General features: G+C 45.9%; 2 protein-coding genes across 2 annotated transcripts; one reads left to right on the top strand and one right to left on the bottom strand.

The window, feature by feature from the left end:
* Window positions 1-915: 915 nt before the first annotated feature.
* On the bottom strand, window positions 916-5015 carry gucd1 (guanylyl cyclase domain containing 1). Its single transcript, XM_007901754.2, has 6 exons — window positions 4887-5015; window positions 4621-4705; window positions 4131-4296; window positions 3615-3706; window positions 2926-3167; window positions 916-2232 (listed from the first exon to the last, which is right to left on the bottom strand). Exons 1-6 carry the CDS (start codon window positions 4915-4917, stop codon window positions 2141-2143), a joined length of 708 nt encoding a protein of 235 aa, XP_007899945.1. The 5' UTR covers window positions 4918-5015; the 3' UTR covers window positions 916-2140.
* Window positions 5016-5109: 94 nt separating this feature from the next.
* On the top strand, window positions 5110-8016 carry LOC103183974 (small nuclear ribonucleoprotein Sm D3). Its single transcript, XM_007901753.2, has 3 exons — window positions 5110-5326; window positions 6735-6927; window positions 7819-8016. Exons 1-3 carry the CDS (start codon window positions 5201-5203, stop codon window positions 7878-7880), a joined length of 381 nt encoding a protein of 126 aa, XP_007899944.2. The 5' UTR covers window positions 5110-5200; the 3' UTR covers window positions 7881-8016.
* The last annotated feature ends 4496 nt before the right edge of the window (window positions 8017-12512 follow it).

The raw sequence follows: 12512 nt of genomic DNA, 5'->3' as shown, positions 1-12512 counted from the left end.
TACAATACACCAGTCTGCCCCTGGTGGCTCAAACTCAACCATACAAAGCACCAGCTACAGTTAGGATCTTGTTCACGTGGTTATTCATACGAGACCATGGTCAGTGAATTAATAATAGGAAATGCTGCGATTTATTAACTCAAATTTATTGAAAAATTGAATGTGAAGGATTGAATATGGGTCCTTATGGGCCTGCATGGAAATCTTTAGTTTGGCCACTCAACTATTCAAAGAGCTGGGTGGAAAATTTTGATATAAGTAATGTTTCCCCAAATACTTTTCTCCTAACTATACATTAATTTCCTTTATAATCTATATAGGCACAAGACTGTCTGAACTCTCAATGAGAAGACAGCTGCATTACCACTGCACCTCCAACACTGCCAAGCTGCAATGCAGAAGCATTAATATCAGATGAGAAAATCTGTTGAACAGCTGAGGGTGAGAAAGGCCAGGGAGGTGGGGGCTCAAACAAACAGAACAAATAGCAACAATTTCACACTCAATTTTTCTTCATGAGTCAAATCAATTTAGAAGGCTCCAGCCTTAAAAATAAAAATTTTGCTATAAATATCAAATCCCAGGTAAGTTGCTTGTGGTTGGTATGTGCAGTATCCACTCTGTTTAGCACCTTGTAACCTGAGCCACCCAGACACCAAATCACTACAGGATCTTACTCCCAGCGGATACCATTCTGCTCCCCTCTGTAACTAACATGTTAATGGAGGGAATCAGGTGGTACCAGCTGTCAGAACTTTACAGGTGAACGTTTCCAACTGTGGCTTTTATCATCAGTTTTCATTAACATCACAACATTGCGTCCCTATAACTATCCAATCCTCACTAAAGCCTGCCTCACTACATGAATTATAATTCATTTTCTAGTAACAAAAAAAAGGGTTGAGGCATCCAGAGTTCAGCAAGTCACATTTATTAAAGCACTTATATAAAAATCAGACATTCCAATGTTGAAAAGAACAATTCAATCCTATTTATAAAATATTCACAGGAAAAGCTTCGTAAAACACAATTATCAAAATGAAACATGGTTTGTTCGCAGAACACATGATGTGGTCGCATGGGGTTATATTCTCAAAACTGATGCTCACTACCAACAGAACTGTGCATGCAAAATATTCAGCAAAGTTTTCATCTAGGCTGCTGGAGGAACTGACAAAGCAGAACCTATTTTTCTTTCTCTTCTCCTATAGCAGCCAACTGCAATTGTGAACAAGATAGGAAAATTCGTCTGAGCTTTGTATTCCATCTCAATATCATCTGACCAGTTGAGTGCCTTAAGAGTAAAAAACAAAACGATCCAACACCTAGATGGGCTAAATCCTTCCCAATCCAACCAAACAAGACTGTCCTAGAACTCAACATGTCACCTTCTGCTTGTGAGGCAGCTGGGTGAACATTTTTCATTTAAATTTTGCCTGCAACTTTTCCTGCTGTGTCTGTGATCCTATGCCACACCCTGAAGTACTGTGACAATTCAAAACCACCTGAATGAACTCTGATGGGCTATAAGCAAAGAACAATATATTGCTGTTACTGAACTGAAAAAGTACCATTTACTCACTGAGCCCTCAGGTTTATTACCCCACCCCAAACAAGGTACCATGCTGTAGCCGTACCTAAGAAAGTCAAACAGAGAATTGCACAAATTATGTTTTCCTTATTTTCCTGCCGCTTGCAAGCTGTTTAACTCATGTAAATAAAACATTGGCTGTGGAAAGCCTGATCATGGGGGATGGGGAGGAATAAAAATCAAAGCTAGGCTGCAATTATGTTTGTCTATAACATGATTTCCTAAAAAAATGTGTCCCTGAATACATCAAAAAGCTACTGGTGAAACGTGCACTAGCATGTGCATGTGGCACTAGCTATACTATTCAAGTGAAAACCCAATTTGCTGGTACCCCCCACCACCTCCCCGGTTGGCATGAGAAGCTGTTCAGTAGTGGCTCTTCAGTCCTGAACCAGTCACGAGGTCGAGTACAAATAGTCCCGTCACTGAGCAGAGGCAAGCCTCGCAGCAGCACTGTGTGTTCCACTGCTAGCGCATCCTTAGTGCATCCAATAAACTGACGGAGAAGAAACCTGGAGCTGTATTGTGTGTTGAAGCGAGTCACCACGGTCAACTGTCCTTGTAAACAAACAGGATGTCCTCGTCTGTGCCGTAGCTCATGCGAGCCTCGTCAAAGTTACTGAGGCTGGTGCTGCAGACTCCTGTCAGCAGAAACAACGGTCGAATCACTACACACACACTGACATCTAACAGCTTTTAGTTTCTTTTTCAGAATTATTTTCTACCTCTACGCTTGTTGTTTTTCCCTTGCCAAGAGGGTAGGGAATACACTACTGGGAGGTGGGGGGAAAGGAGTAGCAGCTTGTAAGAAGTCACTCGGGGGGTGCTCAAAGAGACAAGTAAACTCTCCCCAGTGAGCAGCATCCCTGTCCCCAAGCACATCAAATATCAGGAACTCACAGCAGGCTACCCAGCCATTCCAGAGGTTAGTGCTGTACTGCCCAATGGTGAATTGCATCTTGACAATTTGCTTCACAAAGTGAGCGATGTCAATACTGGGGAATATGGTGATATGAAGGATTGGGAGGTGCTCAGAGATACGGGAGCGGACCCCAACGGGCCAATAGCTCACTAACAATCACTGTGAAACCTCAAACAATAATCCCTGCATTTGATACAGTACCTTACACATCAGAAGAATAACTCAAAGCATTTTATAGAATTTACTGTAAGGTGCAGTGACTTTTAGGGCGAACATATACATGAAGACTGGCCACTCGTGAGGGAGTGAAGCCTAGAGTTTATGGAACGTGATTCAAAGCTTTCAAAAGAGATAAAATTGGGCATTCACTAACTTGGGTTCCAGTGACTGACATGACCATGGTGCCACTTACTGTCAGCGTATGCAGGGTTATTGTAAAAGATGCAGCCGGATTTCCCATTGTAGCCACAGACAACGATAAAATGTCCCTGATAGTCTGGGTTTTTGCAAAAACATTTCTGTCCAATTGGGAGAAGACAGCAGAATTTGACGGGTGTGGAGCAGAGGTCACAGACCAGGAGTACGGCGTTCACCAGCACGATGACCACGTGACCCTGAGCCAGGTGCTCCTGGATTTCCTGTACCCTGACAGACCTGTAGAGGAAAAACACCAATATATCACGTCAGGGTTCATCGAAGCAGGAAGGTCTGACACGAGGCAGGAGCAAAAATGTAGATCAGCCAGATCTCCCGATGCAGACTTTGTGATTGAAAAGCTCTGATGGCAGCAATAACGTCCACACACAGCATTGTCCACACGAGTGTCACAGATCACTTATCACATCAGATTTGATTTACTTCCCCTTCATCTCCTGAAGCATTGCTCCTCATGCAGTTTACCCCCACCATGTGACGCTAACTGTGGGTCTCAACTCTCGACTGTGGGAGACCACATCACACCCAAGCCCATCATGGGTAAATGTCAGTCCCGGGGTTTATGTGATCATTGCAAGAACAATGCTGCCGCTGGATACCTTGCATTCAGAAATAATCTGTGATTCAAATGGGAGCACCCTGTCTGGGGAACTGCTCCATCTGTACCTCTTTTCTACCCGGACGTCATTTAGCCCCGATTGAGCAAACAGCTGGTTTACCCGTTCCTCTTCTGTGTCAAAGTGTTTACGATAAAACGACTGAGGAAAGACGAAACAAAGGAAACCAGTCAGTCATAAGCAGATCACTTTGTTGACTATTATTCTTTAATTTAATAACAGCAGCTTGCATTTATATAGCACCCTTCCTGAGCCCTTATAACCATAGAGAGGATATATGACAAAGATCCAAGGAGTTCATTTATACCCCAGCCAAGGGCTGATTACAACTGGAGTCAACTTGGGGATCAATATTCACATCTTCTATCATATGCTTTATAATTGACTGCAATTTATATCTGGTGCAATTCTACTACACAAATTAATGGGTTTCTGTGGTTCATTAGCAGTGGAGCCAGAGGCTGATCAGATTGTTATTGCGCGACATTAAAATAAAGAATTGTTTTTAAATGAATATAAAGCATTATGCTTAGTGCTGGCAATGAATCAGGATTGAGCATCTCACCTGGTATCGGTAGCCCTTGTCCACCCCCAATGTCTGAGTGCAGAAGCGGTGTGTGACCCCAAACTGGTGCATCAGATAAGCCAAATCTATTGTCCAGACACTTTCACTGAGCTTCAGCCTCCAACACACAGTTTGAAACTCTTCTTCACTCACTGGATGGAGGTATCTCGCAATGAGAGGAGAAAGAAAGGTTTAAAGCAGAGGATGTCCACAAGTCTCATTTATTGGAAACAATTTACATAACTTCCCAAGTTAACTCAGTGAAGACCGTGGAGCAAACTCTGGGACCTCTGTTGTGCGAGTTTCATACCTAACTGTGACTTTACAATGAATCTGAGGACAATAATCACTGTTCTCTCGCCACACAGATACATTTTACCATAAACAGGATTTTGAAGCGGGTTTTGTTTAGTTAGACTGTGCGTTGGGGTTTTATGTTTGGTTTGAATACCCACTGCTTCCCGGTGTTTGCTGTCTGTGTGATACTCACTGCAGCACCATCCTGGAGCAGGCGAGCCCGCAGTCCCAGTGATAGGATTGCTGGATCACAGGAACACTCAGCTGCACCACCTCATCTAAAGGCAGAGACAACACACTTAGCAAATGTGTTCCGGGGAGACGCGGCCACTCCCACAAACACGTTTATATAGACCTTCAGGAGGTCACGTCTCACCCCTCTGGGTACATGGCGCTGAGCGCGGGATAGGAGTCACCAGGACACCGCTCCCCCGGGGCCGGAACCGGGGCCGGACTCACCCGTCACAATAGTCGCCTCTTTCGGTTTCATGTCGGCGGCTCCCGGTCACTCGGCCGCTGACGCCCCACCAAACCGAGCCCGGCCGCTCGCCACCATTGCCGTGCGCGGTGTGTGCCGGGATACAGGAGGACCACACTCGGCGCGGTGTGTGCCGGGATACAGGAGGACCACACACGGCGCGGTGTGTGCTGGGATACAGGAGGACCACACGGCGCGGTGTCTGCCGGGATACAGGAGGACCACACTCGGCGCGGTGTGTGCCGGGATACAGGAGGACCGCGGGGAGACGCTGCTCGGAGCCCGCGCCGCCGCCATGTCTATCGGAGTCCCCATCAAAGTGCTGCACGAGGCCGAGGGTCACATCGTCACCTGCGAGACCAACACGGGGGAGGTTTACCGCGGGAAACTGATTGAGGCCGAGGACAACATGAACTGCCAGGTCAGGCCCAGCCCGGGGACAGGCCCAGCCCGGGGCCTGGATTAGCCGCCCCGCCGCTCATTCAGGCCTCAGCCGCGGCGCGCGATGTCAAACACAAACTGATTGTTCAGTCGAGGCTGTGAGGGCGGCTCATAACATAACATGTAGGAGCAGGAGGAGGCCATTCGGCCCTTCGAGCCTCTGCCCCGCCATTCAATCATGTGATCCTCTAATCTAACTCCGGCTAATAACCTGACACTGCCTTATCCCCATATCCCTCCCACACCCCCCCACCAGCCTCCCCCATTCACTGCCCTTTGACTGAAGAAGTTTTTCCCACTCAGTGCGAAAGGGTTGCCTCTGCCCCAGTTTAGTTTCTCCAACCGGGACAATCTCCCACTATCTACTCTATGCCCTTTGATGATCTTATAGGTTTCTATAAGATCCCCTCTAATTCTTCTATATTTTAGAGAATATCGGCCCAAATTGGTCAGCCTATCCTCGTAACCCTTCATCCCTGGTACTAACCGAGTAAATCTACGCTGCACCCCCTCCAGGGCAAGTACATCCTTCCTTAAATGAGGAGACCAAAACTGGACGCAGTATTCCAGGTGTGATCTCACCACGGATGAATTGCTTTCCCTGTGGTACTCTTATTCCGCAAGGGAATATGCGACCGCTGAGAATTTTGCACGACATCCTTAAATATTTGCCACTGTCGGTCTACATTTTTACCTCTTAATCTGATTCTCCAAACTATTTTACCTAAATCTTTCCTCAGACCTACAAAATTAGCCCTATTTAAATTCAGAATACTTGCCTCGGATTTAACTATCTCCCTCTCTAACTTAATGCAGAATTCAATCATATTGTGATCACTCTGCCCTGGAGGATTCTTAATACCTACACTACCAACTTGCCCTGTTTCGTTACACAAAACAAGGTCTAGGATGGCCTCCCCCAGTTGGTTCCTCGGCTGCTCTAGAAAGTTATCTCTCATACACTCAATGAACTCTTCTTCTGACCTACTTTTGCCGATTGGTTTTCCCAATCTATATGGAGATTGAAATCACCCACTATTATCCTTTACCTTTCCTACATGCTCCACTGATTTCTTGATGAGCCATTTCTTGGCTCGACTGCACATTGATGGGAAAGTTATACTGATCCTCGCTGGGCTGCTCCTGTTACAGTCATTTCTGGCTCTGGGGAAGGTGTTATTCCTGTTCAGAGCCTCACACGGTTCAGCTGGAGATCAACCAGCAGCACCAGAACCAACAAGTCCAGCAACCTGGAGGTTCATTCAGGATGTGGTGCAGCTGCAAACTGAGCATCACAATGTACATTCAGAGGGGAACTTTCTCTGCTGTTCTGACCTAAGTTACATGTGAGTCAATGTTCTGACTGGTTGTCTGTTCTCTCTCTGCAGATGTCCAACATCACAGTGACGTATCGAGATGGTCGAGTAGCACAGCTGGAGCAGGTGTACATCCGAGGCAGTAAAATACGCTTCTTGATTTTGCCGGACATGCTGAAAAATGCCCCGATGTTAAAGAGTATGAAAAACAAGAACCAGGGAACGGGGGCGGGCAGAGGGAAAGCTGCCATTCTCAAAGCTCAGGGTAAGTGTCGGGAAGATTTCGCTTATCACTCACATTTTAAATGACTTGTTTCCAGCTTTCTCTATATGGTGTCAGCAAATAACTGTATTTTACTTATGTTATATTGCTGTAGGACAACAATGATGTAGCAAAGTCAGGGCCAGAATGTTACAGGCCAGCACTGACCTCAGCTATAGCAACAATTGGGGCTACACTTGTCAGATGAGAAAGGGGATGAAGTTAACCAGGGTTCGTGTTTCCGAAGCTTACTGCTGTGTGAGAAGCTGCACTGCCCTCACATCATAAACTGTTGACTGTCCCCGACTCATTCTACCATTGAGGACTAGCAATTAGACACAGTGTCAGAGTGCTGCTGGTGTGTGTGGAACTGGACATGAGTCAACACTTAGAGAAGGTAGAGTTTATTGGGGTGAGAGAGAAACTTGGCTGAAGAACAACGGTGTGGGTACCACAAGAGATGCTGTAATAAATTGATGGGATTTTGCTCTGAACATAAGAGAAAGTTGGAGGTGAAAATGTAATATTAGTATCATTGTACAACAGTTCCCACCTGGCTTCATTTATAAAATCTTCCTGATCTCCCCCTCCTCACCCCAAACCTAGTCATTAGTGTCCTTTTAATCAGGTGACTTTTACAGACTTCCCGATGTGAAAGGCGCTACACAAATGTAATTTGGTATTGTACAGGCTGAGTTTGAAATTAGAATTTAGAGAGTGTCTAATCTCTTGAGGAGGTGCCTGTTGCTCTGTGTCTGTGCAGGATGAGTTGTGGCTGATTTCATAAGTAGAAGTCATGGTTGCTGCTGTGAGTAGGATTCTTGGTCTCTGCCACAGAGTTGTGGCCAGTAAGTCGAGAACATTGCAAGTGAATCTGTTGTCTTTCTCTTTCAGTGGCTGCCCGAGGGAGGGGTCGAGGAATGGGCCGAGGTAATATTTTCCAAAAGAGGAGGTGAATAATTTGCGGGAGGATTTGCAGGATTGCTGATTTGTATTTCTGTTTTGTAATTCAGTTGAATTTTACTGATGCTGATAGACGACTTATGTTTGTAGACTTACTTATGTTGTCAATAAACGTTTTTTTCCACAAAAGTTTGTTACCTGATCTGGTAGAAAGTTGGGTTTGTTTCAGCCATTGTTGCTCATGTTCCTGATGTTAACAATTGCACACACTCCTTTCTAAAAGCCTCTGAAGAGGACATGGCTCACTAATGACTGGGCTTGATGTGAGACTATAAGTTGCTGAGGTGTGCATTGCAGATATCTAGCACCAAATCTCAATATACTAACCACAGAGAAGAAAATGGAATACTGGTTTAGTGTGCTAACATGTACATTCAGAGAGTTTACCCCACTGCCTTGGCCAACAATCCTATAAATAAAATTGGTCATTCACTTCATGGCTGTTTGCAAGATGTTGCCGCACACAAATTGGCTGCCACATTTATGTACAAAATACAGCCATTACACTATCGTGTGAAAAGCTTTGAGATATTCTCTTGACATTGAGGGTGCTGCGTCAAAATGAACTTTCTTATTTTTCAGAGGCTGCGCTACATTAGTCAGTCACTGCATTTTACAGTCCATGAGTCCTGTAACTCAGTGGTTAGAGCACTCGCTTTGCAAGTGAGAGACCTGAGTTCAATTCCAGGCAGAGGGCGAAACCTTGGGCAAGTTTCCTTACTCCACACAGAGCCTAATAATAATTCCTCCAAAACCAAAAACAATAATAAATTGGTCATTTTCAATCTATGACTGTTTGTGGGACATTGCTGTGCACAATTGGCTGCCGCGTTCGCCCACAAATATACAGTCAATTCACTTTACAGTGTGTCCTGTGAAACACTTTGAGAGGTCTAATAGACATGAAAAGCACTGTAACAAATGCAAGGATTATTATTATGATATGAAGCACTTTTGAGTGAACAATGACTGGATTGTTTATTACTGTATTAACCAAACATTCTCCAGGTGTCACTGCAAGGCACCACCAGCAGAGGGCGGCCTCGGCTCATTCCCCAATGATTGACCGGCTGCTGAGCCATTGTTACGTAACAAGTGATTCTGGGTTAATCACTAACTGACCGGGTAACTGACCACTCGTAACTGGAAACATCTCCTCACGGATAGCGACCAGCAGTCGGTGTCGGTGCAGGTGGGGAATCGGGTATGGGTTCTGTTTGATCCGATGAACCTGAATCACAGCGCAGTCTGTGCAGCTGCCGTGGAGGGAGGGAGTCCCCGGTGGTGATAAGTTTGGGCTGATCTGTGAGCAATGTTTATTGTGTATCTGGTCTGAGTTGGATTGTGAATTCTGCCTAATTGAGCTGAGACCCCGGGAGCCGCCTCCAGTTTGTTACCTTCCTCAGGGCAGTTTGCAAATCCTCCTCAGCAGATTAAATGATCTACAGCTCATGAGGGGCAGGTTCTGGTGAGACACCAGCTTGTGACTCCCTTTCAGACCTGTGGATTCTGGGTTAGATTGTGCATTACTTTGGACTGCAATTAGCTGCGATATCAAATGTCAGGATTATTGTTTATGTGATTGGAAGGAATCTGACTGAACAGTCTTTATTTAGCGAGGTTTATGATGACATGATGCTCGGTGTGGCTCTGCTCAACACTAATTCCCCGGAAGAAAGAAGAGACACGATGGGGGTAAATAATCATATTGAAACTTTTTATTGAAGTACATAGAGACACAACAATTTTTGTGGTACTATAACATTTACAGTTGCTCTACACCGATCACAGCACCTGTCCAGCGGGTCCATGTTACTCTGCAGTTTGCGTGGGGTGGATGATATCAGTAAAACCACCAACATGGACATCATACTGACCCCATCCAACACAATTGGTCATTTATAAGCAACTGGCGCCAGCTGCTGGAGACGGATGTGATTAGATATGAATAACACTTAATGCACTGACTAAAAGCAAGTTGACTGCCCTTGGAGGTGAAAGACTGTACAGTCGTAGCATTGAGCCTGATGTAACATCATCACTATTTCCACGTGCTGCTCTGGCTCCATCATTTTGGGTGACTGACTGACTGGAGCTTGGAAATTGGGGAGAGAAGTTATATGGCAGCACACACTCCGCACTTTGTTGTGGGCCTCAAAGTAATTTTAAACGTAAAAATTTTAGTTAAAAGTAAAAAAATCTCTTAAAGTGGTTTAAAGTGTTTCTTACCCAGGTTTTAATGGGTTGATTTTCTGTGGTCTGTACAGTGATGGTTAAGGAAAACTGATTTTCACTTAAATAACTACAATTATTGGACCAATAAATTTAATAACTGCAAAACGCATAAATTCTGTTTGTAGCTGGGGCTGGAGATGGACAGTCAGTGACAGCTGGCGGCTGCTCACTTCTGATAAACATCACAATTTAACACATCATTGTACAAAAAGGTTCAATAATCCAGTTCCAACCCATTAAGAAGTCAAAATCAATCATCTAGTTATAAAACTTAAATGTATCAAGATAAATGATTTAATTTTACAAAAAGACATAATGAAGAGGGGAGGTGGGATTGTGTATACACGGAGTGAAGGGGAAGCGGAGGCCTGGACAGGCAGCAGCTGTTTTACATGAGAGAAATTAAAATGATGCTCTCTGGTCACGAAGCTGTGTTCTCTGGAGAAACCTCATTAGTTCCAATGAAGCCAATGGTTCCATGTCCTGACACTGCAGTTTCCCCCAGTCACATGCTCCGCAGTTGGCTGAGCCAATGGTCTAATTGTTTGTTGGGAGATTAACAAACACAAAGCAACAGAGGGACAGACTGTGAGACAGGCCCAGGGTGAGAGCTGGGCCCACTTTACTTCTTGTTCTACTTCTGATCCGTAACCACGACCTTGGTCACTTAGTCACTATGTCTCACTCTCCGTGAAGACTTGTTTGTATAAATATGAAAGAGGAGATTTCGTCTGTCGATAGGAAAGTGGTTTCTCTATCTCCCAATGCCGGCATCACTGTCCACTGCATCGTCTCACAATGTAAGTGCCTTTACTGCTCTGTGTGATGGGTTGATGGTGTTGATTGATGGCAGGCTCTCAGATACCGACAGTTGACAAACCAATGGGGCTCCCAACCTGCTGTGGCTCGAGTCGGCCCGAACGTTCCCTCGGGAAAGCCTTCCGCATTCTCAAAGTTCAAACCTCTCGTTTCCAACCCCTTTGGCCAGTCACCTTGCACAGTTTGCTGGTGATAAGGTCTGTGTGAAAGCGCTTCCCGGCCTTGGCTCCCCCTGTGGTTTGGGTGAAGGCTCCACGGCCAGGTTGCAGCTCAGACCCTCAGTGGTCTCGGGGATGGTGGACATGGCGCCCTGGAGGCTGCAGCGTCTCCACAGCCCGACCAGCAGCGGCTGTGACAGCGAATATCTGTCGGTGTTGTTGCCGAGGTCAATCCAGGTCAGCGACAGGAACTTTTCCAGCTCCTTTATGGTCTCCATCATGTCCTTGAGGATGACTCCGATTCCTATTCAGCGCCAGGTTAGTGAGTTTGGGCAGAGAAGCCAGGAAGGGCACAAGCAGGTGGAAGCTCAGCGAAGCTCAGGTCAATGGAGACCAGGGCATCTCCGTGCAGCTCTAGGGAATAAATCACATAGTGACATCCCTGTCAGGTCTAGCGAGTCCCTGAGCAGGACCTTCTGCCGTGTAATTTTTAAACTGGGAAAAGAGAAAACAGATTGGCCAGTGAGTGAGGGCGGATAAGCACAAGGCCCCAATCTACTCCCAGGGTTTGGATAATAGGCAGAACACGTGGGCTAGAGCGTGTTAAACACAAGACGCAAGTGGGCTAGAGCGTGTTAAACAAGACCCACGTGGGCTAGAGTGTGTTAAACACAGTCTGCTACGTGATATAGTAAACTCCCAATTGCTGGTCGTTCTGAGTGTAAAGGGCTCAGTGACCAGTTCTCAGCAGCGGAGGTTAGGGGTGTCTATAAACACATAAATAAATGTGGCCAGGATAGTGACAACGCGATGACTTTAAGTGTCAAGACTAGTTAAGCCAAGGGTTATTGGGTGAAACAAAATGAATGAAGAGAGTTTTTGTTGCTTTCCTTGGGAATGATATGTGAATTTCCGGTGTTGTTGCTATGGGAACAGCCCAGTGACTGTAGCTGTTGGTGCTCAGTGTCTCTCCAGTCTCCAGCAGTCACAGCCTCAAGCCGACACTCCGCACTGTGACTGCCTGGGGGAGCCGGGCAGCTCAGAGGGAACTGCTGGGAGCCAATGGGCTTCAGATTCCCGGCCCCATCCCAGATTCCTGGGACCCACAGTTGACACTATAACATGATGCTCTATTGAGCCTCAGTGCTCATTATTGCTGTTGAGCACTGTGACCAGCCTGTGCCAATGTTAGTGACTCTTATTCTCAGTGGTATAAGTGCGAGGGTTAAAGTGGCCCAAGGAAGCTGGGACCATGGTTGTTTATCTCCAAACTCCCATCAAGGATAGTTTGACGGCTAAAAATGAGAGTTGGTGTCAGACCCTGTGGTGTTCACACAGACGATAAGGTAGCGAACACTGACACAGGTGATTCACCTCCCTGTTGGTGCTGAAGTTCACCCGCCCCAGCGAGCA

The sequence above is a fragment of the Callorhinchus milii genome, unplaced genomic scaffold (assembly GCF_018977255.1).
Source record: "Callorhinchus milii isolate IMCB2004 unplaced genomic scaffold, IMCB_Cmil_1.0 Scaffold8, whole genome shotgun sequence".
Taxonomy (NCBI): Eukaryota; Metazoa; Chordata; class Chondrichthyes; order Chimaeriformes; family Callorhinchidae; genus Callorhinchus; species Callorhinchus milii.
This window is presented reverse-complemented; position numbering and strand designations above follow the sequence as displayed.